This window comes from Sceloporus undulatus, chromosome 2, assembly GCF_019175285.1.
Source record: "Sceloporus undulatus isolate JIND9_A2432 ecotype Alabama chromosome 2, SceUnd_v1.1, whole genome shotgun sequence".
Lineage (NCBI taxonomy): Eukaryota > Metazoa > Chordata > Lepidosauria > Squamata > Phrynosomatidae > Sceloporus > Sceloporus undulatus.
In genome coordinates, this window is record NC_056523.1 from 192,156,903 (window position 1) to 192,182,922 (window position 26,020).

The 26,020-nt window shown below is 41.6% G+C and overlaps 1 protein-coding gene across 4 annotated transcripts in view; it reads left to right on the plus strand.

The window, feature by feature from the left end:
- The first annotated feature begins 848 nt into the window (after nucleotides 1–848).
- Nucleotides 849–26,020, plus strand: part of SRPK3 (SRSF protein kinase 3) — a 38,020-nt gene continuing 12,848 nt past the window's right edge. The window contains exons 1-10 of one of the 4 annotated variants that reach the window (XM_042451042.1): nucleotides 849–948; nucleotides 1,889–1,979; nucleotides 7,995–8,131; nucleotides 9,207–9,315; nucleotides 10,594–10,681; nucleotides 12,913–13,000; nucleotides 16,243–16,349; nucleotides 17,662–17,827; nucleotides 19,537–19,562; nucleotides 24,376–24,526. In XM_042451042.1, the coding sequence (XP_042306976.1) occupies nucleotides 906–948; nucleotides 1,889–1,979; nucleotides 7,995–8,131; nucleotides 9,207–9,315; nucleotides 10,594–10,681; nucleotides 12,913–13,000; nucleotides 16,243–16,349; nucleotides 17,662–17,827; nucleotides 19,537–19,562; nucleotides 24,376–24,526 (1,006 nt within the window). In that variant the 5' untranslated portion in view covers nucleotides 849–905. Of the gene's footprint in view, nucleotides 949–1,888; nucleotides 1,980–6,721; nucleotides 7,015–7,994; nucleotides 8,132–9,206; nucleotides 9,316–10,593; nucleotides 10,682–12,912; nucleotides 13,001–16,242; nucleotides 16,350–17,661; nucleotides 17,828–19,536; nucleotides 19,563–24,375; nucleotides 24,527–26,020 lie in introns of those variants that run through there. The other 3 variants (XM_042451043.1, XM_042451044.1, XM_042451045.1) reach the window with 3 other exon arrangements.

Sequence of the window (26,020 nt, forward strand, 5' to 3'; positions counted from 1 at the left end):
GAAATGTAAGACATGTCCTGCAATTTGGAAAAGGAGGACCTCAGTCTTCTTCAGTTCACATTATTTTATTTCTATAAAGATCCACCTTATGGGTCTATTTTGCGAGGTATTTTAGCCTTCTCTGTCAGAGAGCTTTGATGCCACCAGAAACTACAAATCCCAGGGTTCAATAGTATGGAGTTATGGCAGTTAAAAGCACTGTCAAAACTGGATTATTTCTGCAGTGCGGACGCAGCCTTGGCCAGCTAGGGCTCTGCCTATAATATAATAAATGCAAATATACCTAGTGCAATAAATGCAAAAACACCTAATTTGCAAATATATCCATTTATTTTTGGGTATATTTGGGTATAAAGAGCCAGAGTATATTTAAATTGGGTATATTTGCAAATATATTATGAATAAATTTGCAAATATATAAATGTATATTTACAAATATACCCAATTTATATTTAGGTATATTTTTGAGTATATTTAAATCGGGTATACAGTATTTGCAAATATATATTTGCAAATATGTTATAAATGAATTTGAAAGTACTGTATATAAATATATATTTGCAAAGAGACCCAATTTGTATTTGGGTATATTTTGGAGTACTGTACATTTAAGAGTATATTTAAATTGAGCATATTTGCAAATATATATATATATGTTATAAATAAATCTGCAAATATAGCAATATATCTTTGCAAACAACCCCCCAGCTTCCCCACGTGCAAAAAGGATGGGGGTGTGTGGTGGATGATGGGGAAAAGGTGGAAAGTTTTCCAAAGGGGGAGTGGATGGGAATCCCAGTCTCCTCCTCCTGCCTGACTTGGGGGAGGATCTGCAACTGCAAGAGCCTTTTGCAGCCACAGAGAGGGGCTGGTCTGCGCAGGCGCAAGGGGATCCCTGGGCTTGCATGGAGCTCACTGGGGCTGGGGGGGCCATGGGCACCAAAAAAGGTAACTTTTGGGGGAGCCCCAAAAGCCAAGGAAAGGGGGTGCATGGGGCATGGGGTGCAAAGCATTGTAGGGTGGGGGAAAGAGCTTGTATAGGGAAGGGAAAGGGGGGTTGCAGCAGGTGGATAGCAAGAGAGTTGCTTTTTTTCCTTTTGCCTTTTTGGAAGGACTTTCTGGTGCGAGGGGTATGCAGGAGTCCTCTTTTTCCCGGACCGTGTCCTCCATCCCAGCCTTCTGCCCAAGAGACCTTCCAGAGTGCCCTCCATTTTGGAACAGGGACTTCAGGAGCATGCATTTACATTTATAGTAGTGCTGTTAGCTTTTCTTGGGTCCTGTCCTCCATTCCTGCCTTTTGATCAGGACCAAGAAGCATGAATTACTATTTCTAGGAGTGTTTTTAACCTTTTATTGAGTTATGGCCTCTGTTTTTCTTGAAAGTCCTCCATTCAAAGCCTGACCAAGAAGCATGGATTTCTATTTCTAGGAGTCTCTTTACCTTTTTTTAAGTCATGCCCTACTACTACATTTTTCTCGAAGGTCCTACATTTGGCATTATCTTGTCCTCCTTTGTGGAGGAGGACATCTGGTCACCCTGTTCTGGGGTCAGTTGCAACTATGCCCAGGACTTTTTTTGCAACCAGAAGGGAGATGATGATGATGATGATGATAAAATAATAATAAAATTTATTTGTATCCCGCTTCTGCACAAAGATCAAAGCGGCTAACAGTAAAAAATCCATAAAATACAATAAGCATGCAATAAATGTCTCATTTTCCATTGTATCTCAAACCCTCCCAACCTTCCCACCCACAATAATAAATTTTATTACAGCATGTATGATGTATCATACATCATGTACCATTTATTTGCATCGTGCATGATCCACAATAATAAAATTTATTTGCATTATGGATGATGATGATGATGATTTTCTTCCCCCAGGAAGCAGTCGGGGTAAGAAGAAGAAACATAAGAAGGACAAGGTGCCTCCTCCTGCGCCTCCTGTACCTGCAGAAAGTGAGACTCCTCCAGGGTAAGGATGAGGTTGGTGGCAGCTGGAGGATCTGATCCACAGGTTGTTGGATGCAAGCGTGGAAGGAGGAATCCTGCACCTGCAAGGCATTGCTTTGGCTTCTGCAAGTTTCAGCCCTCACTGCAACATGCTGTGGGACACCCCCCCCCCCAAGATAGGAAGCCCTCTATTGTGGGGTGGAAATAGCAGACTTAGGGGGTTCTTGGCTAGTTTCCTCAGAGGGGTTTGCCATTGCCTTCCTCTGAAGCTGAGAAAGTGTGGCTTGTTATATGAGAGGAGACGAAGGGGGTTCTTGGCTAGTTTTCTTAGAGGGCGTTTGCCATTGTCATGCTCTGAAGCTGAGAGAGTGTGGCTTGCTGTGAAAGAGCAGATGGAAAAGGATTCTCGGCTAGTTTCATCATAGGGGGGTTGCCATTCTTTTCCTCTGAGGCTGAGAGAGAGAGTGGCTTGTTGTGAGAGAGCATATGGAAAGGGTTCTTGGCTAGTTTCATCGTAGGGGGGTTGCCATTGCCCTCCTCTGAGGTTGAGAGAGTGTGGCTTGCTGTGAGAGGAGATGGAGAGGGTTCTTGAGAAGCGGGTTCAGAAGAACAATGGGTTGAGCAGGGCTGGGTCTTGTCAGTTTACAGATATAAGTATATATGTGTATGTACGTTTGTGTGTATGTGTATACACACACACACACACACAGTGTGTATCTTCCAGTCATTTCCAATTTATGGTGGCCCTAATGCTACCCTTCATGGGATTTCCTTGGTAAGATTTGTTCAGGAGAGGTTTGACAAAGCCTTCCCCTGAGGTTGAGAGAGTGTGCCTTGCCCAGGAGTCACTCAGTGAGTTGACATGACTGAGTCAGAATTCGAACCCTGGTCTCCAGAGTCACAGTCCAACCCTCAAACCACTACACTACATTGGTTCCTCTGTGGGGCTATGTTCTATTTTTAACTGTATTGATTCATTCACATGGCTGCCAAGCATGCCACCTATGCGGAGAGTTTGCATGAAAGATTGGTGGCCAATGAATGGATGTTCTCTGTGACATAGGGTGCATTTACACTGTAGAAAATGGAGCCAACCTTCAGCTGTTGAGAAATCTAGGCTGCATGTACACTGCAGAATTAATGCAATTTGACACTGCTTTCACTGCCATGGGTCAAAGCTATGGAATTCTGGCATTTGCAGTTTTGTGGGATATTTGAAGAACTAGAGAGAGGGCCTCCTTGGAGACTGCTCCCAAACTTTGGAACTCGTTCCTCACAGAGTCCAGGATGGCCCTATCCTTGTTGTCTTTCTAGGGGCAAGTTATAACATTTTTAAGCACTTAACTTTTTGATTGCATTTTGTTCTTTTAGTAAATGATGTGTTTTAATACTGTACTACAGTGGTTTCCAAACTTTGGTCCTCCAGCTGTTCTGGACTTCAGCTCCCAGAAGCCCCAGCCAGCTTGGCCAGCCATTCTGGAAGCTGAAGTCCAAAATATCTGGAGCACCAAGGTTAGGAACTACTGCTTGAGTGTACTAGTTTAATTCTATTTTAATGTTCACTTTTTAATGCTTTTAATTGTATTGTTCTTTTAATTTTTAAGCCACTTTGTGTCCCAATTCTATGTAAAAAGTGGAATAATAATAGTAGTAGTAGTAGTAGTAGTAGTTGTTGTTGTTGTTTTCCGGCTTTTTCCTCAAAATTGGGGCACAAAGTGACTTACAGATTAAAAGAACAATACTATTATTACTGTATTTAGCCTTCTCTCTTAGAGAGCTCTGGTGCTTCAGCATACTACAAATTCCAGGATCCTATTGGATGGAGCCATGACAAATAAAGGGGTATCGAACTACATTAATTCTGCAGTGTGGCCACAGTGTGTGCCCATGTTCACCTAACTTTTAGTGCTTTGCAAAGATGTGAATTCCAGTGAAATGGCCTTTTCACACAGGGATGTTTGGCATTGAAAGTCTGAAAGATCTGCATGTGAGAATGAACCATCTAAGATGTAACATCATAGTGAGAACTTTTACATGCCTGCAATTTTTGCAACTTTGCATTCCCTGCAACTTTTGCATCTACTGCAATTCAGTAGAGTCAGTTAACACATTTTGCTGAAAACATCTGAGATTTGAGAGAGCCAAATGATGTGTATAGATGTGTAAATCAGGCTTAATCGCTTTGAATAAAAGGAAAAGGAAACACACACATCACAGTGATCTTATTTCTTACTCCCATGACAATGATCCTTTTCAGTTTTTGCATGATGAGCTTTGTATTATGTACAGTATTTGCTTTGCTGATGCATGAGGTGGTGAGAAACAGTGGCAGGTAGGGAGACCGCCAAGGAAGACTGGGTGCTGTAGGCTGTATTTCAGAGAAAGGAACTGGCAAAACCACCTCTGAGTATTCCTTGCCTAAAGAAAACCCTATGAAATTCATGGGGTTGCTACAAGTTGGCAGGCGACTTGAAAGTACATACACACAAAGTAATTCAGGTATGACTGCTTGCCAGCTGCAAAAAATACAGTCAGCCCACCATATCCATGGATTCAAGCATCCATGTCTTGAAAATATTTTAAAAATATATAATTCCTGGAAGCAACCTTGATTTTTCCATTTTATATAAAAAATCTTAAGTCGTGATGGTTTGCTTTTCTTGGGACCTTTATCTCACACCTCCTTTTTGTTTTGGTCCCTGTTATCCTGTTTATTGGGACAGGAGACTTCATTGTGTTTTGCCTGTGCTGCAAAGCACCATGTGTATTGTTGCTATTACAAATACACATCCTTAGAAATACAGAATGCCTGCTTATCGTAAGATGTTTGGTTGCTTCTGCCTGATGTGCAGTAAGGTTTACCGTTTGGCAGCGTGATACAGGTCACGTCAGCCATTGTGATCTTGTGAGAGATAACTTCAAGACAGAGTCAAATAAAGTAACAAAGGGTGCACAAAATGATGTTTGTTATATATCTTTTAGAGTGCCAGTGTGGAGTAGTGGTTTGAGCGTTGGACTATGACTCTGGAGATCAGGGTTCGTTTGAGCATTAAAAAAACCACTGGGTGACCTTGGGCAAGTCATACTCTCTCAGCCTTGGAGGATGTCAATGGCAAACCCCTTCTAAGAAACTTGCCAAGAAAATCCCAGGATAGGTTTGCTTTAGGGTCGCCGTGAGTCAAAAATGACTTAGAGGTAGACAACAACAACAAATATTTCTTTATTAAGCTGGGTGCCTCTTCAGTGGGTGTGTCAAGGAAATTTCAGAGTTGGGTAGTGGTGGGGTTGAGAGACCTCATTGTAGATACAAGCACAGAATCTCATGTGTGCATGATGGAGACAGTAGCACAGATTGCTGGGACTTCTGTATCTTTGGAGGATTGATGTGTGGTGGGAAATAGTGGCCAAAAAGTGGCTTAGCTGGGAATCCTGTTCCAGAGGTGAAAGAGGAAAGAAAAATGATGAAAAACTAAATGAAGACCTAGTGCTCTCAGAGGCAATTGACCTGCATGGAGGTTGTGACTGCAGGTACACAACATCCTCTGTGTTTGGATGTTGTGCCAGATCCATTGTCCCCAACACTTCCACATGGGAAGCTAGGATATTAGGGAATGCTAACTGTGGCTACCAATTTCCTCACTAGCTGCAGTGGTGGCCACTAATTTCATAAGTACAGTTGGCCCTCATTCACAGATTTCTTATCCACAGATTTAAGCATCCATGGCTTAAAAACATTTTAAAAAGTATAAATTCCAAATAGCATGCCTTGATATTCCATTTCGTGTAAGGGATACCATTTTGCTATGCCATTGTATTGAATGGGACTTGTCTATCTATGGATTTTGTTATCCGTGGGGGGTACTGGAACCAAACCCCTAGTGGATAACAAGGACCCACTCTAGTTTTTTTATGGGTATCCATCACCCCAATGCAGCTCCCATCACCCCAAGAGGTTGCCCATCTCATAGCCTTTGAGGGAATACTGAGAACTGCAGTACACAAAAGTTACTTTCCTGATAAAATTTTTGAACTTCTTTCAAAGTTTAAAAGAAGTTTTAAAAAAAATTAATTTTTTTTTAGTTTTTCAGTGCCATACACATTTAACATTGAAATTTGAAGAAGGAATGTTTGATCCAAAACACACTGCAGAATTAATCCAGTTTGAGACTACTTTAACTGCCCTGGCTCAGTGGTAAGGAATTCAGGGAATTGTAGTTTATTGTGGCACCAGAGTTCTCAGACAGAGAAGGATAAGTGTCTCATAAAACTACAGTCTTCAGAATTCCCTAGTTCCCAACCAGGGCAGTTAAAGTTATCTCAAACAGGATTATTTATGCCATGTGTTATGGACCCCTAGAAGTATAAATCCTTCTTTTTAGAAACAAAAACCCTTCTCCTTGATAGTTGGGATTTTTCATATGGATTGTGTTTCTCTTACAGAGATTTATCCACTCATGTGAAGCCACACCTGCAGTAGCTTGGTCCAGACATAGGATTTCAATTTCGGTGGAGCTGGACCAACGCCATCCAGACCTGGTTGCTTTCCTGCCCAGTCCCATCCCCCTTTCCCAGATGCCATTCCCATCCTGGGTGGCAGCTGCTGGGGGCTGTTGGGCTATTTTTAAACCCCCCGTCGGCCTCTTGTCTGTGTGCACATTTGGGCTGTGACGGGGAGGAGGCTTCTGAGCTCACAAGGTATTAATTCCTCTTTTACTAAGGAGGGGAGCATGTGGGACAGATAAAGTGGCCAGGCACCAGCATGATCTGCTTGGATGACATCTTTCTGCCTCCATCCCAAGGGCTTTGCCGCTTGCACCAGACGTCCTCTGCAACTCAGATCCAGATCTGAGAATTTTCCAGAGGAATTTATGTCTTCTTCCTGGGGAGGAAGACATCAGACACACAGCAGACAGGGACTGGGTGATCCACAGAAACCAAAAGGGTGCTTACATTCTTTCTGCCAAATAGTTTCTGTCTATGATTGGTCTCTGTGAATCCCTTCCCTTTGTATCTTTTGAGATGGGTGAGACAGAACAAGAAGGACTAGAAGGTAATAGGTAGGTAAAAAATATTGCCAAAGAGGATGGTGATGTGTCTGTTTTATTTCTTAGTCATGGATGTACCTTTCAGAGCTATACAGGTTTGAGTCTCGCTTATCTGAAATACTTCGGACTAAAAGTGTTTTAGATTTTCAGATTTTTAGAATATTTGCGTATACAGTGGGCCTTTGGTAACCACTGGGGTTTGGTTCTAGGACCCTCTTTGGATACCAAAATCCATGGATGGTCAGGTCCCATTAAACAGAATGGCACAGCAAAATGGTATCCCTTATATAAAATTGCAAAATCAAGGTTTGCTTTTTGGAATGCATATATTTAAAAAATATATTTTCAAGCCATGGATGGTTGAATTTGTGGATAAAGAATCTGCGGATACAGAAGGCCGACTGCATATAATGAGATATCTTGGAGATGGGACCCTAAACATGAAATTCATTTATGTTTTGTACACTATAAATATAGCTTGAAGATCATTTTTATACACATACTATTTTCAGTACTTTTGTTCATGAAACAAAGTTTGTGTACGCTGAACCATCAGAAAGCAAAGTTGTTGCTATCACAGCCACCCATATGGACAATTTTAGATTGTGGAGTATTTCAGATTTCATGATTCCACTTAACATATACTCAACCTGTTTAAGCAAAAAATATAGCCCCCCCCCCCCCCGCTTCCCATCTAGGTTTATAGTCTAGCCAAATTTCAGCAGAATGAAAGATGATAAGAGTTAAGAGGGAAGAAGGAGAGTATGAACAAATTAAGTTATGCTGACTTAAGCTTTAGTATTTTAGTAACTGCATGATTCTTTCTTTCCAGTGGTGGATTCAATCAGAAATGATCAAAGGATATGTCTTAAGTGGATACCTATGAAGCAAGATAAAAAATGAAATCAGTTACATTGCTAATATTGTTAGTGGTTTTTAATGGTGACCTTTCTCTCTGTGTTTCTCTCCTTCCATTGTCTGCCCACTTCCAGGCCACTGAGTCCTTCCTGCTCAGAGGATGCTCCATGCACCCCTCCAATACCTCCCCTGCCTCTCCCTGCTGCAATTAGAGGAGGACTTTTGGGATCTGATGACGAGGAACAAGAGGACCCTCGAGATTACTGCAGAGGTATGTAGGCAATGCATGGAGTAGGATGCGATATTCTTCTCCCAAAGCAAGGGAAGCAGCTAACTTCACAAACAGTGATGGGAGCCCAGAAGGTAGTGTTTCTTTGACTAGCAGATGCCAGGAGCAGGACACAGAGGATGCACACATTTGCTGGTATCCTGTTGGTTAGTCCCAAATAGAGTAGACCTGTTCAATCATTTATTGAATGATGAGTTACCATGTAGGTAAATCTAGTGGATGCAGTGAGTTTAAACTTTTAAACTGTTGCACGTTTTAATTAATCTGTTTTAACTGACGTTGCCCATTGTTGATTTGTTGTTGTTCCCCACCTTGATCCATGGGGAGAGGAAGGTAATAAATAGTAGTAGCAGTAGTAGTAGCAGTATTAATAATAATAAAGATAATAATAAGGAAAATCTAATTAATTCTGTCAGTTGTTCCCCACTTTGATCCGTGGGGAGAGGAAGGTAAGAAATAGTAATAGTAATAATAATAATGATGGTGGTGGTGGTGGTGGTTGTGATGATGATGAAAATCTAATTAATTCAGTCAATATTCTCTGGTCAGGACTAACAGTAGACGTTAGGGTTCTGTGAGTTTTGAAGAAACATCTGTATAGTGATTGCTTAAGGCAAGATACTGGGTTGTTGGGTCCTCTACTGCAACACTCATCAGTCCTAGGCAGCACAGCTGGTGGTGATAGATTATGGGAATTGGGGCTATCACCCAAGATGGGAATGGTATTTGGGAAGCGGGGATGGGACTGGGGAAGGAAAAACCAGGTCTGGATGGTGTTGGTCGAGCTCGACCGAAATTGTAATCCCATATCTGGAGGGCCACCGTGCTTTGAAAAACAACAACAAGAAAAATATATACATCTTTTTATCATTCCCACTTTGGGAGAAAGGTGGGATATGAGTGAAATAAATAAATAAAATAATTTTCTTGTACAATAGACTTAGGTAGATCTAGGTCAGCTTTCATTGAGCCCATGTACGTGTGCACTCCTGCCTCTCCATGTGTCATGGCTCTGGTAACTGATAAAATTAATAGTTTCCTTTTCTCTTCCTACTAGGTGGGTATTATCCAGTAAAGATAGGGGACTTGTTCAACGGGCGCTACCATGTGGTGCGGAAACTTGGCTGGGGGCACTTTTCTACCGTCTGGCTTTGCTGGGACATTAAGTGAGTACTGGATATACTCAACTATAAGTTGATCTCATGTATAAGTCAAGGACAGGTTTAGGGGCCAAAATGATGGATTTTGATATGACCTGTGGTTAAGTCGAGAGTAAGACTTAGAGTCATGTAACAAAGGATCTAAAGGATGAAGCAAAGGAAAACAATGCCAAAGAACTTACAAAATTGCAGGAGGCATAACTATTTGTGTTCACTCTGAAGGATAAATGAATGAGGTCTAAAATCTTTAGACTTATACATGGGTATATACAGTATTTCTTTTGTATTTTCTTCTACCTACCAGAAGTAGGGGGTGAGAAATAGGAGGTTAGCATAATGTCTGTCCCTTTTTAAACAATTTTCCCCCAGAATAGGCAGGTTAGGAAGGCAAGTGAGGGAAAGACAGACAGGGAAGCAATACACAATGATATCACTTACATATCAAACATCCAGAATAAAGATCTGCAGAGAAGAAAGGAATGTGCTAAGAGCTTCTGTGTGCGTGATTTTCTCCCTTGCTCAGAGGACTAAAGGATTGTTTGAATGTGTAGTTATTTGTGGTTTGTATCGGTAAAAAAAAAAGTATCTGTAGTTATTATTGCCAGAATAATAGTAAAAAGCCAAAATGGTTTTCTGTTTCTTGTTGGGCACTTTTCTGTGTATCTGGATGCTGGAAGATCCAAAGTGTGAAAAACTAGCCCCTGGCTCCACCAAAGTGGCCCATACTTTGTGTACTGTTTACTTCGAGTAGTGGTTTAGTACAGAGGTGGTAAGACTGCCAAACCTAATCGAGAATATTTATTTAAGATTGCACCTTTTGCTCATAATTAATTATACCATAGTCACAATATTTAGTGAGGATGAGACTCTCCACTCTTAAACAGAACAGCTAAGGAGAATTCTTGGGTGGGGGGAACTAAGGCTTTTGAACTACTTGCTCTTTTTCCGTGAATATAAAAGGCTGATGAAGTGCAAATGGATATGTCATTATGTACAAATCATGAACTGGCACCTGCAATTTCAGGGTTTCTCAGGTGTGTGTCTGTATGCGTCCCCTCCTTGAGAAAACCAGGATAAGCCAAGATAGCCAAGTGTGTTATAGCATGTTTGATACTCCATTTTGAACTTGTTTAATACATAATAACATTTATGTAGTCCATTTTATTCTGAGTGGTTTTGAGGTTGCTTTTGGGACTATGAAGTGGAATCTAAATATGTAAGAAAGTGGAAAGGTAGAGTCACCAGTAACCCAGTCACTCGCTACTTTCCTTCTCCCAAAACCAGGCGGAAGCGTTTTGTGGCCCTCAAAGTTGTGAAGAGTGCTGTGCACTATACCGAGACAGCTGTGGATGAAATAAAGTTGCTGAAATGTGTGAGTTCTGTGTGTTACCTTTCCATCCCCTAGATTCAGGATGAGCTGTCACCCTCATGGAATGGTTGCTTGGGTCTGGACCTGCTCAGGTGCATTGATTCATTGCGCTCCATCCCCTGATATAGCAGTGTGCTGTGGGGAGGGAGCCACATTCTCTCAGTGTCAGAGGATGGCCATGGCGAATCTCTTCTGAACAAATGTGCCAAGAAAACCCCTTGATAGGTTTGCTTTAAGGTTGCCATAAGTTGGCAACGGCTTGAAAGCACACAACATCAAGACATGGGGAGGGACACACAGGCTGTATGTGTTCCAGAGTACTCTGTACTATTTCATGTGCTCTAGGATTGAGCCTTGGATTGGAGCATTATTTTCTGTGACTAAATGTCTGGGGGGAAAGGCGGCATACAAATGAAGTAAATAAAAATAAATAAACTCTGCCGAATCCTGACTCTGATTATTCACTTAATGGATAAAGCATTCCCAGCCCCTCCCCCCAAAACTATTTAATCTTGGGTCTGACTGCAATCCAGAGTAGAATGCCCTGTGCTGTCAAACACAATTCCTTTTTTAAAAGTTCCTTCATAGCAGTTTCAAAAGTGATTCTTCTGGAGGGGCAACCCAAAACGACCCTTGTAGTCCAGGGCAGCCCTGAGACATTTTCTTTGTAGACGTTGAGTGTTTTTATGGCTGTTATGTTGTTCAGATAGTGAATAATCCTTGCTTTTTCTTTCTTTGATCATCTCATTGAATTATACTCCTTTTCTAAATTTAGTGAAACAGACAGCACCAAAAGTCCAGAGGGGAGGGTTAAGAAATATTGGAGTAAGAATTTGGAAATGTTTTGGTATTGCCCTTTTTATGTTGTAAATAATTCAATAAAGATTAATTTAAAAAAAAAAAGTCCAGCTCTACACCACCCCTTTGAGTGCCAGATTGGGGCCACAGCAACTGCATGCTGTGGCCCTGATCTGTCATTTTTCCGGCCAAAAAAGAAGCAGTAAAATGCTGTTCCTTTTTGGGGAGGAAAAATGTGTTTTTTTCCACTGTGGTGGCATCTTTTCAGTGATTCTGTAGTGTGTGTAAACACCACGCTGCCGAAACGCTGTTAAGCCGCCACACGTGCGGTTAAGCATGTGGCTTCTCAGCAGCATGAGGGCGTGCGGCATCTAAACACCATACCCTCATGCTGTCCCCAAGCTGGCACTTACTACCGGTGTGTTTTGCCCGTCAGTGAAGTTCATTTGTTGCATTAGTAAGAGTCAAGTTTTTTGCTTTAAGATAGGCATGAATTGTAGGTTACACCAATGTGCCCTAGCTTGGTGCCTTCCAGATTAGTGACAGTAAAACTTCTATAATGCCCAGTTAGCATCTGGAGGGCATCACTTTGGGGAAGTTTGGGTTGCCCAATTTGACAACTTTGTTCATGTTCTAAGGCACTGCTTCAAATCCCCACCCCCTTGACAAAAATTAAGTAGTTGAGTATCCAAGAAAGACCTTTATTAGCTATAGTACTCCAGATCTGTAAGTTTCTCAAGGGTGTTCAGCATTGTTCTGGTTCTGTTCTGCTCATTTCTAGATGAGCAGTGAAGACCTTTTAATTCTAGCAGGCTCTAGCAGCTTGTCTCTTTGTTTTACATTGTTTTCAGGTCTTCCTCCTCCTCCTTCCTTTTATTTGATACTTTTATTTTGACTGTTAAGTTGCTTTAAGTATTTATTAGTTTAAATCCTGAAAATAAATAGACACAGACAGCTCTGTTTTGTTTGTGCCATTTCAGACTGAAGTTGATGGATTTTAATAAAGGTTTGCAGTATGTTAAGATATAGCACGCTGGAGGCAGAGCTTCTGGTTTGACCATCTCCCTGCAATGCTAGATGTCTATCTGCTGAGAGTTTAATCCCCCCCCCTCCATGAGTCTTTCAATATGCAGTGTTTTGACTGCAACCATATGATAAAGCTCAGTGTGTAGAATGACTGTACATGTAATAAGGAAAGATAATCTATTCTCCCCATGATGAAGGTGGATGGGGGTTGAATTGTGGAAGGAATGGATGAATTAAAAATTTGATCCACTCCTGGTTTCACTTGAGGGTCAGTTTGAGGTGAGTTGGTGAGCCAGAGATGTAGCTCTTAACCCCTTGAAGTGGCCTGCTGTTATTTTTGCATCCAACCTAGAAGTTTGTAGTTACTGACCTTGCTATTTACCTGACACCTCTCTTTTCCATCCTTCCAGGTGCGGGACTCTGATCCCAGTGACCTTAAGCGTGAAAACATTGTCCAGCTGATTGATGATTTCAAGATCTCAGGGATCAATGGTGTCCGTATCCTTCCTTGAAGGACCCAAAAAATAATGGCTGATGCTTCTGTTCCAACAATAGTAGGATCTTCTCTTGCTCCAAAAACATGGTTTCTTAAACTACTTTGCTTGAATGTCTGGTCTAGGAAAAACTTCCCAGCTCTTTTTAGACAAGAAGGACTGCATGAAGAGCAAAACAAAAACCGGTTCTTTTATCTCTGTTAGAAAGCCAGCAGGCAAGAGAGAACGCAAGCCTTAGAAATCTCCTCATGCACATCTAGTTTGAGTTGATTTTTCACTGGGGGAGTGTTCAGTTCTGTAGTCTGCCTCCTGCAATCCTCCGAAGGACAGTTTGAACCAGTATGAGCTTTTTATGTGCGTGAGATTTTTGGATATGGGTTATAAATGCTTGTGGCTCTTTGGGGGTGATTAGTGAACAAGGGCATAATTGTTACTGGGCTATTAAAAGATTTCCCTCAAATTGCTTGTAATGAACAAATTATACTTTTGCCAGATTTTCTGCTTGTGGTGAAGAAATCATACTTTTGCTAGGAGGATTTTTTTTGTTGTTGTTGGAGAGAGAATGGTCATAATTTTACACAGTGCTTGTAGAGCATAATGTCCTCACAACTTGGGCTTATGCAAGCATACATATGATTTTAAGCACATTGTGCAAGAAGAGATTCATTACCTTTTTTAAAATTCAGATTTTATTTTGTTACATATAAACATATGAAACATATAAAAATAGCAACGTTCTAACAGTTATTAATAACAAAATAACAAATCAATAATGCTATCAATATTAGATCGTCATTGACATTGTGGATTTTTTAACTTTCCTCAATATTCATTACATTTTGCACATCATTTCTGGAGGACTTGGAGGATAATAACTGCTCTTTTCTCCCCAGATCACAGCCAAACTCTGGTCAGCATCCCCCTTCCTTTCCCAGTGGATATGTTCACTGGTGCTGTAAATGTGCTTTGTACATGGAAGATGTTATGCAAAGAGGAAATGAAAATTTCCTTGCACAATGAGCTTCAAAACAATATACATAAGCCCAGGTTGTGTGAGAGCATGTCACGAACAGGATTCCAGCTGTTATTTCCCCAGCACATCCATGCTGTATTGCACAGTATCAGAGTAATGCAGTAGCTAGTAACCTTGACTAATACAATGGATGAAACAGCTGAGGCTTTTTGTGAAAGTTTTTAAAAAGGTAATAACCATACTCCTTTCTTTCTTCTTATAGTCTCTCAAATATTTTTTTCTGAAAAGGGGTCTGCTAGACTGGTATTGGGGAGACCCAGATTCAGATCCACACTTGGCTATGAAACTCAGTGTGTGACTTTTGGCCAGTTGTTGCTTCTTAGATTCACCAACATCACCTGGTTGTGAGGAAAAAAATGGAGAACTGTTCCTGCTATCTTAATCCTTTTGAAGGAAAACTGAGATAGATAGTCATGCTAGTCTGGATCAGTATGCAAAGGAATCTTATATCACCTTTGAGATGAACTGAGAGAAAAGTTGGTAGCATAAGCTTTTGTAGACTAAGGCATCTGATGGAGTAGACGAAGTTGCAACTGCACAGCAGAAATAATACAATTTGACACAGCTTTAATTGCCAGGGCAATGGCAATTGCCTATGGAATCCTGGAATTAGTATTTTGTTGTGGCACCAGACTTCTCTGACAGCAAAGGCTAAATATCTCACAGAACTACAAATCCTACAATTCCATAGCATTAAGCCATGGCAGTTAAAGCATGTCAAACTGCATTAGTTCTGCACTGCAGATACAGCCTTAGGGGTTCGACAGATGGGCGTCTTGTGCCAACCTGGACCCAAACTAGGGGTGCATGGGGGCTGAGCGTTTACACGCTCAGCAACCTTACCGTGCACCTTGGCTGCCATCATTGCGTGCGCCCATCCATACAGGGATGCACGATGATGATGTCCATGTGGCACTCAAACAGTGCTGCATGGATATAATCATCGCGTGTGAGCATGCCAATAGCACCCTACACACGGCCTAAAAAGAAGCCACTGGGAGCGGGTTCTTTTTTAGCCTCCCAGAGGCCGTGGCGTTTGGTTGCTGCAGTCTCCATCTGGTGCAGAAAGGGGCAGCAGCATCTCGACGCCCTTTTCTCCCAATCTGTATAGCCCCTTAGTCTATCAAAGTTTATGCTACCAATTTCTTTCTCTCAGGATAAAAATGAAATTAATTAATTACTTAACACTTTTACAATAATGTCATGCAGTTTCATGAGTGGAGGTTATCTTCATTGCTTGTGTGTGCATCTGCCATTTTAAATTTTTAAAATAAAGATGGTAGTGAGGAGAAAGAGCAACAATCTGCCAGAATTCCCTGCATAAAAGCTTCCCTCTCACTCACTGTGTAGAGTGCTGTAAAACAGAACCCAGGGCTTGTGGTTATTTGAAAAGATTTTTCATCTTCCGTTTGTCTCTTATGCAGATTTATGTGTCTTTAGGACCTTTATCAGCATTTGCTTTTCTGAAGAACATAAGTACAGTTTTGTTCTTCTGATCAACCTGTGGGTTTGTTAAATTTTTTTTAAATAATACTTGTTTAAAATTAATAAAAGAATAGAGAAATTTTGTGATATCACAATTGGTTTGAGGCCAGAATTGTATCTTCTAAACATGATAAATCTGGAAGGCAAAAGAGAATTAAAATATAGTGTTTTTTCCTTTTTGTATTAGAATTATTAAAACCAATTAAAAAAAATATAGGAACTTGATATCTTATTTAGTAACGGCAGCAAGATTGGTCCTTGCAAGAAAGTGGAAAAGAAACAAAATCCCAGCATATAAGAAGTGGCTTGGAAAAATGATGGAGATGGCTCAGTTAAATAAATCAACGAACTTGGTGAGACAAAAGCAAACAGAGGTGTTTATAGGCAAATGGAAACCATTTCTAGAATATGTTAAGCACTTAAAAGGAGATATTAGTGTTAATGGATTTGCTAGTTAGGCAACTGATATACTTATTTTCCTTTTTAAAGGGGTGGAGGGGGAAAGGAAATGGGATGCTGTCTGTTTATGTTTTAGTGCTTGTTTTGGTTGTCTTGGCTACTGTGCGTCTTACGTTTTTGTGTTCAATTTTTTAATAATATAATTTTTTAAAAATGTTGAATAATAATCATGAAGGAGGAAAAGGCAAAGAATATTGTTCTGGCATGGTCCTCATCACAAGGGAGTAATTTTAGCAGTTGCTGTTTCTCCTTGACTCGGCCCTACCCAGATGTCTGCATGGTCCTGGAAGTTTTAGGGCACCAGCTGTTGAAATGGATCATCAAATCCAACTACCAAGGGCTTCCTATACCTTGTGTCAAGAGTATCTTACGCCAGGTAAAGGTGGATTTTGTAACCATGTTCCCCGCATAGTAGTAGTAATCGTCGTTGTCGTAGTAATACATTTTATTTCTTTCCCTCCTCTCCCCAAGGCTCAAGGTGGGGTGCAACATATTAAAATACAAAACACAATTAAAAAAGTAAACACATAAAACCAACAGTTAAAATACAATGCCATAAAACCATTAAAATTCATATGAGTACATTCTTTAAAATATATGAATTAAAAAGTCATGACTTAAAATTGACTGGGTAGGCCTGCTGGGTTGAGCTGGGTTTTGTGAGGTCAATTTGTGCAGCCAGAATAATTCCTTACTTTCTTATTTAATTTGTTCAGACTTAGGTTGCAAAACACCCTTATCTCATGATTTCCTCATTATGGTATGCTACAGATCATAAGACTGTGGTCCATGTATTTATTAGAGCTAGCATTAACATTATCAGACCTTGGAAGCATTACTGTTTTGGACTATGACTACCAGAATCACTTAGGAAATGCTGGGAATTGTGATTCATGGAAAAAATATTGCCACTTTCTTGAATATTATCAGTATTTGTAACAAGTGTAGACTTTCTGCTTTTTACTACCTTTCAGTGAGAGGGTCTATCAATAGCTGACACTTGTTTTTCACTTTCTATTCCTGAAGAGGTTTCTGGGATCAGAATGCTAACCCAGGGCATGTCTACATGGGCTAAATGACACAGTTTTCCCCTACCCTTGAATCTCCCTGTCTTCACTGGGAAGGTCCAAAAGCCCAATTAGCAGTGGACTGTTTTCATGGGGGAAAACCAGCTCCACAGTGAATCCAGGGCATCTTTCCCTTACACACATTTTAAAAACTTACTTTTTGCTCGGGATGTTCTCAGAAAATCCAGAGCGCTCCAGAGCAATGTTGGGTGGCAGTTTACACAGTATCCCACTGTGTTGCTGCCAGCACAGGTTACTCATCTGAGATCAGAATGATGCACTCAGCCATGTGATTGATGCTGGGTGCCTTGTTTTTGGCCTCAGGGAGTGACTTGTGCTGGTGGTGTGAGGCAGAACAGCTGGACTCTGTGTAAATAGCAACCTAGCATCAGCACATGCAGGTAATGGGGGAAGTTGGGGCAGCTTTGAGGCCAGAACACTCCATGGACAGCCCAGAATATTCTGGTCAACATAGACCCATCTGCATTCTATAATAATGACAAACTGATCAGGTTCATAATTTCCCAGTTTGGGCCCCATTGTACCTGACACCATTTCTTGAAATGGAGATAGAAGAACCCTTGATTCATTCTCCTTTTGAGTGTGCAGCTTCCTTTCCAGGTATTACAGGGCCTTGACTACCTCCACACGAAGTGCAAAATCATCCACACAGACATAAAGCCGGAGAATATCCTGATGTGTGTAGATGAGGGCTATGTGCGGCGTCTGGCAGCTGAAGCCACCGTTTGGCAGCAGACTGGGGGGCCTCCCCCTTCTGGCTCTTCAGGTAAGCAGCACCATGCTATTTGTGCTCTTTATAGAAGATAGTCATCCTGCCTCCGTTCTACTGATTAGTGTTGGATGGGCAAGGTAGGCTTTGCAGCCTCTGGAGAAGCCAAGGCTGTAGCTTGCAAGTAAGCAAGCATCTCCATCAGATGGATCTAAAATTAAAGCCTGAGTTCCAAGTTTGCCAGATTCCAATATTGAATTGTAAGGCAATCAGTGAATGCAATAGTATTAGATAGCCAGTGAAGGCACAAAACATAAAATTAAAAGATAGGGAGGGAGGAAATCATATAATTCCCCCCATCCTGGCAAGAAAAAAAAGATAATGGGGAAATTAAATTGAACTGAAAATTCAGGAAAAGTATAATAGTGCAGACACAACATTAGCTGAACATTACTAAAATTCTTTGTCAGACTGGAAGAGGGTGGATATGAGTGAGAGATCATGAGAGTAGGGCAGGGGATTAAAAGGAAGGATGCAATGAGAACTCTCTAAGACAGGAATGGAGAACCTTAGCAGAGAGAGGCAGATGATGTCAACTGGTGTTTTCTGGTGCTTCTTTTGGGAACCTGGCTTAGCTGCTCCACCATCTTTCCACATGTGGGTGAAGCAAGGGGAAAATGAGGAGACTGAGCCTCACATGTGTGACTTAGACCTGGGACAAAGCGTCCCAAAAGGGAGACCTGGTGGCGGCTTGTTTCCCTCCAAAGGGACGCTGCAGCAGCTAAACTGCCTGGCATCCCTCTGTTCCAAAAAGAACCTGGAAAAAATGAATTCTTTTTGGGTCGCAGGGCGTACTCGTGATGTAGACAACACGCAGCAATGTCTATATGCTGCACGTCACTTACATCAAGATGGCAGTACCCATGTGGATGGGACGCTGCCATTAGGCCGCCGCCGACTGTGCAGTTGGTACGCGGTCCATAACCCTAGAATTGGCGGCAGCACGGCGCTTCGGGGCTGTCTGTCCCAGGCCTTAGTTGCTCTCCTGCCCTTTCTTCTAGGAGGGAGAAGTCTTGATCCAAGAGCCCCTTGGCCAGAGGTTCCCCATCCTGAATTGAAGGACTTAAATGCTAGAATATGGGGAGATTAGTACTTCCTTCTGGAGTGGGAAGGTTCCTTCTACCTGGAGTGGGAAGGTTCCTTCTACCTATGGCCAAGGCTATGTTCAAAATATAACAAAACACATTAAAGTTTCCTAAGGTCAGCATCAAGAAAATCAGTTTACATACACATGAAAATGAAGAAGATTTCCACTCTTTTTCCCACTCTACTCTTATTGGCACTTTACACCAGTGTAAGTAGGGGTTGAACTCATGAAAATTGGGAGTCATGCTGCCCTTCAGATGTTACTCAACTGCAACTCCCAGCAGACCAAGCCAACATAGCTAGTTTTAGTCTAGCTATGAGTTTTAGTCCAAGACATTCCTGGAAGGGCACATGATTCCCACCCCTTTACTAGTGGAACTGTTTATGAGGTGTAAGAAGATAACCAGTATCTACTTGCACAAAAGGTTTGCTCAACAGAAAAAATGGCTGCTGGAGCCTAGACTCTTAGATCCTCCCCTTCTGGTGTCCTGCAACTTAGCATTACTGATCAATATGTGTTTGCTTTGGATTTCTTGGCTGTTTGATTCTGGGAATCATTTCTGTCTCTTTCTCTCTCCCTCTTATCTCTCCTTACTGCATCTGTGCACCTCTTCCCTCAGTCAGCTCTGCACCCCAGGAAACCCTGGTAAGTTCCCTCTTGTATTCCCTCTTTCCCATCCAGAAGTGGTGGGAAAATGCCTGATTTTTAAGCCCGCTTGCTCTATGGAGCTAGTTGGATGGTACTCACCACCCCTGTTGGCTTTAACTAGATGGCTACGTTTTTTTCCTCCAGATTTCACTTTCTAAGTGCCCTTATTTCTGAAATATGTTATTTTGTTTGCTAGAAACAGCCATTCAGAAGCATATTAAAGAAGTTTTCCAAAGGGCTTCCCACTTCCAGAATTTTTCTATGGACATATAAAAGAAAAAAGGGAGAAGATTCTAGTGTTCCGTGACAAATTAAATCTGTGCTTGGAGTGTACCACTTCATACAGGATATGTAGGAGTATTCAACCACACAAGCCTACATTTTTTGGTGGGGGGGGGGGATTCCTGCACATAGAGAACTAGCACATGGTAGTTTTCTGTGTTGGAGGATCTTTTTGTATGGGCAAAGGTTCAACAGTGTAAGCCCTCTATGCTATGCCTCAAAACTTACAGGTGTAATATATTCTTTGCCACATGTTGAACTTATGTGTCTGTGTTCAGTAGTAAAGAACATATTTTGCATGCAGATGGTTCCAGATGTAATCCCTAGTTAAAATAAGTAATACAAGAATAAATTTCTTACCTAAGATGCTTGAGGTATACTGGATGGGGAAGCTGTGGACCTTTAGCTATTGCTAGATTCTAACTCCCATCAGCCCCAGCCAAAAGGATGATGGGAGTTGGGCCCAAACATTAGCAGAGTCACAGGTTCATACCCTCTTCTATATAGCCTCCACCAGCCTTCTCTGTTCAGTTTAGCTGACATATGAAGTGAGTGGATGAGAGACAGGCCCATTTTTTGCCCGGTTAGCCAAAGAGGCTGGAAAAGTATTGAACTGGGGAGAAGTGGCATCCTGTTTGATAGCTTCCACTGATCTTACAGTTTGTTCATAATTTGTTGCAAGCCTGATGAACCCAAACTCTGCAAGTCCATACTACTCTGACTTGCTGTCTGATTCTCCTTGCTTTCCTCTTGTGCCTGTGTAGTTGTTTGCTTGCACATGCTTACCTTGCATGCATGAATACAAAATCTGGCTTGCATTTAGTGACATGCTCAGATGTGCAGGTTGTTATTGTGATCCTAACAGTTTTTAGGACTCGTACATACAAGCTTAACTTTCATTCAGTCACAGGTGAGCTGCAGTTGAACTTGTGAACTTTCAGCTGATACACACATTGAGCTGAATCTAGACCAGTGACAGGAAACAACTACAGTACTGTAATTAAAATCAATTATGTTATGAATTGAGTTGCAAACTTACTAACAAGAAGGGAGACACTTGATTTATTTTTAATTAAACTGATTGACTTTAGTTGGAATCTCTACATAAAAGTCTCTCCACAATTAAGTTATCAGTTAATCAAATGTCCCGTTATTCTAAAGAATCAATATGTTTTTCATTACTTATTGGTTCTTTACCCAAAGTCTAGTGCTGATTTTTTGCAAAACTACAAGTTGCTTTTTTGTTAAATAATAATAAATAATAAAACTTTAATTTATATCCCGCTTTTTGTTTCCACAATCAAAGCGGCGTACAACCTTTTAAAAATACAATATATACAGTTCTCCCCCTTAAAAAAAGGATTAAACGATTCCATCTATTAAAATTACAGACAATAAAAATCTAAAAACAATACTACAATAATAAAATAACGGTGGGCAGGGTCTTTGCTTGTATATGACTGTGGGGGGAGCGTTACATGGCCGGGATCTATTCTGGGAAGGCCTGCCGGAAGAGATCCATCTTGACAGCTTTCTTGAAGCTCTCAAGGTTGGCAATTTGACTGATCTCGTCCGGGAGGCCATTCCATAAAGTGGGAGCGATCGCTGAAAAAGTCCTCTGGGAGGTTGCCGTCAATCTGGTCTTTGTGGACTGCAACAAATTCCTCCCAGAGGATCTGAGGGTACGGGGCGGATTGTACGGAAGGAGGCGATCCCTTAAGTAGGTTGGGCCCAAGCCATGGAGGGCTTTAAAGGTAATGACTAACACCTTGTACTGTGCCCGGAAACGAATAGGCAGCCAGTGGAGTGATTTTAATATAGGTGTAATGTTGTCACTCCTAGTTGTTCCTGTAATCAATCTGGCTGCCAAATTCTGCACCAGTTGAAGTTTCCGGACTAGGCACAAGGGTAACCCCATGTAGAGCGCATTGCAAAAATCAAGTCTTGAGGTTGCTAGCGCATGTACTACAGTTTCGAGGCCACCCCGTTCCAGGAAAGGGCGCAGCTGATGTAACAGGCACTCTTGACCGTTGCATTCACCTGATTCCTCATCTGAAGCGACGAGTTGAGAAGCACCCCTAAGCTGTAAACCCCTCTAGGACTGGAAGTTGCAGCCCGATACCTGGTTTGGGGGCCCCTACCGTAAGTACTTCCGTTTTGTCTGGATTCAGCTTGAGCTTGTTTTCCCTCATCCAGTCCATTACTGCTGCAAGACATTGACTGAGGGGAGAAATGCCATCTGTCGTCATTGCTGATGACCGAGACATGGAGAAGTATATTTGGGTGTCATCAGCATACTGATAACACCCCGCTCCATGTTAGTTGCTCAAGGTTGGGTAATTAAAACCACTTATTCAAAAATAGTTGTACTGTAGGCTCTGCAGCATTGGCAGGCTAGCTGTCCGCAAACTGGAGCATCCGCAGCTTGCCATGTCCCATATTATCAATGGGGGGGGGGGGGGGGTTGCCAGATGTACTTACATGAAAGCATGCTTATCGCTGACCATTGAATAATATGGGGCTTGAGCAACTACAGATTTTTCCAGCTCTGAGGGCCCCAGAAGCAAACCACTGCATTTGGGAAGGGCCCACTGTAATGGGAGGAGTGATGTTAAAAGGCTATTGAGATTATTTGTACCCTGCAAATAATAAAGGAACCATGTTAGAGTTTGGGAGTGAGACTTCTGAGGTCCAGGTTTAACGCTCCACAGAGTCACAAAACTCATTTGCTAACTTTGGGCCATGCAACTGTCTCTCAGTTTGATCTACCAGACAGGGTTGTTGTGAGGATACCGTGAGACCCATCCATACTACCTTGAGGTCACTGGTGCCAAAGTGGGGCTCACATGTAAATAATAAGTATTTTTCTCCAAAGATATATTTTCTCTCACAAAGTAGTTTAAAGAGGATTTTAGTGTGGTAATTGAAAATATAGCCCACTCTGTTCAACTCAGGATTAAAAATATGATAGATCCACTTAGGAAATAACATGCTTATGTACAAACTTAGTAATTTAACCAGCAAATGTTTTAGTAAGACAAAATAGCTGTAGGAATCTGTGTTCATTTTCGTTTATAGTCAGAGTACGGCAGCTTACTTCATTTCATGGTTAAAATATTTTGAACCAAAAAGTAATGAGAACAGGTTGAGAGGGGTAGTGATCTTTGCACCCAAATGGTCCTCTTTGATATTCTCTAGATGCCACATAAAAGTTTCTCATCTGCTTCAAGAAACTGAATTTTTAAGCTCTTAACTTGGGGATCCACATGAGATTCAGTAAACTAAAGAATGAGAGAGGTTAAGGGAACAAGATTATAAGAGCAGGAGAAAATGAGAAAATGGGTTTGGGTGGGATGTGGCAGAAATGGGGTCTTCAAAAATTCAGAGACGGGGAAAGGAGTTTTTTACAAAATGGATGAGATTTTTTTTACCTTAAAAGAGTAAATTCAGTTGTTAGACCCACTGAATCGATAGAATTTATGGATGTGTTGATTTGCCATTCAGTGGATCCATTACTGGAATGGAAATTTAAGCATGACTATAACATTAGCTTAACAGTTAAATGCGCCTCTTAATGTAAAAGTAATTGCATTGTGTGTGTGTGTTTAAAAAACATACTTAAAATTAACTCAATGTTTTCCACCAATTTCTAGTCTCTAATCCATACTAAATCATGTGAATTTAGGTGTAAGTGAAATCAGTTCGTCAGCTTAGTTATAATGTCTTGTTACCATTAAGTGAAATAAATAGAATTTAAATTCCTCTCACCTAGGCTGGATTCACCCTGTTGTGGCTAAGAAGTTCTGCCTGAGGTGTAGAGGACTTCCCAGGGAGTAGAGGACTAGTTCAGCCTTCCTGTCCATTGCAGTGGGAATCAAATAGCCCTCCCAGCCATTGTTGAGCTGCAGTTCCCCTCAGCTAGCATAGCCAGTGGTAAGGAATGCTGGGAGTTGCAGTTAAACAACATATGGATGGCCACACAATTCCTGTCCTTCCTCTACTTGCTGGTGTTCTATGTTAGGGTTTTTTGGGAAGGAAGGGAGGGATAAGTCATGAAAGTTCCCATCTGGAATCTGAACTGAAACACACTGGACACATACTGACCACCTCACTTAGAATTAGGCCTTACTATCCAGTCATTTTGCTGATAACACTTGTATTCTTTAGATACGTTTCCTAGTGCACCTTCATGTATGCTGTGCCTTTTTTGCTAAGTACTTTTTTTTCTTTTTGCCTCCTCATTTGTTTGCGCACATCTATGCACATGCACATTGTATGTTTTGGTATGGGATCACACCCCTGTTTTTCTAGGATCCTTTTGCCTGTTCTGTTGACAGTCCTGTTTGCTTCCAGCACATTCCTTTGGTCTGCTCCTTTTTCTTCCCCCTTGTCTGCCCAAAGCATCATGGGCTGGCATGTACCTCACATGCATGCTTGTCCCACCTGCTCTTCCTCCTCCATCACCTTTCTGCACCTCCCTGGCAATTCTGAGTGGTAGGGGTGTGTGACATGGGGCCCTCTCATTTAGCAGAATGGGAAGTTGTCCAAGAACAAGAGGAAGAAGCTGAAGAGGAAACAGAAAAGACAGAGCCAGCTCCTGGCTGAACGGCTTCGGGACCTTCAGCAGCTGGAGGATCTGGCAGCTGCAGGCGATGTCGGTGGATCTACCCTCACCTCAGGTGAGTTTGAGGGTAGGGAATCTCCTGCTTGCAGCTAAGTTCATCCCCAGCATCCTTTTGTACATCTGCTTTTGTGTCATTACATAGAGCTGAAAACATTGGGACCTGTGTGTCTTCCCTCACTCCTCTATTTTTGTATTTTTAGGTTTACATGGCCTGTTGCTTGTTTCTAGCATTGTCATGGCCTGTTGCAGGCTTATCTGTCTTGATCACTTGTCATTGTGCAGCACAAGATTGTCAGGTTATTGATTTAGCCAGCCTGTCCTTGTTGCGTGGATTTGCATTCTGTAAGCAGGCAAAGAAATCTTGTCGCACCTTTGAGGCTAACAGAAAGAGAGAAGTTGGTAGCATGAGCTTAAGTACACTTGATCCTATTTCTTCAGATCCATGGGGTAGAGCAGGAAGTCCAGCAACAGACCTATATAGTAATCTGTGTGAGGGAATGTCCATAGGAATGCAAAACTTTATGGATGTGGAGATGATGTGACAAGTTCAATTTCCCAATGGTTGTTGAGAGACAAGACAGGAAGAATGTTGCCTGATGCCAAGGTGAGTGGATAACCATATGAATGCGTGTTTGGATGTAGTGTGGGAACTAAAAAAGAAGACATGATGAATTAACCATGAAGCTGTCGGTGTTAGTGTTACAATGTGTGTAGTGTGCCAGGAAACCATTGTTTCTGTTCAACCTACTGTTGATAGACTGTAGTTTCTCGATGTATTCCAATTCTGCTGTTTCTCTTTTCAGTTTTCCCTTGTAGGGTTTTTTTTGTGTGTGTGTGTTCTAGGACCTCTGCTCTCAGGTTCTAGATGGAATGCCCAGGAAGTGTTTTGCAACTGAAGTGTTTTGCAACCAGTTGTTGTGTATCTCTATTCCTAATGTCTGATTTATGACCATTTATCCTCTGGCACAAAGAATGGTCTATTTGCCAAGTGTAGAGTGATGAAGGGCATTGCTGACATAGTATGGCATAAATCACATTAGAGGATGAGTAAGTGAAAGTCCCTCTAATATTGTGGGTGATATCATTAGGTCCTGTGATGAAATTTCCTGGCAGAGTTGGCATCTGGGTTTGTGGCAAGGCTTTGTACTGATGTCCACATCTGTGTTGCATGTTCTTCTGTAGGTAAGTAACTGAGGTTTGGAGACTGTAGGCAAGTAAAGGACTGCCAACAAGTACCCTTGAGAGGACAGCATTATTGTCCAGAATAGATTGTAGTTCATTCATGACATGTTTGAGCGATCTCAACTGGAGCTGTAGCTTGTGGGATTCGGTCATTTTCTGTCCTCAGTCTGTTCTGTAATAGAGTAGTCCTGGCTACAAGTCTTACCTTGTTTATTTGGTTTTTTTACTTCATTCAGGTGGTGGGTATTTTAGCTTGAGGAATGCTTGTTGTAATTCCATGACTCTAGCATCCCGGTGTTGTGGATCTGAGCATATGCAATTGTATTGGAGGGCTAGGCTGTAGACCACTGGTCCCCAAATTTTTGGG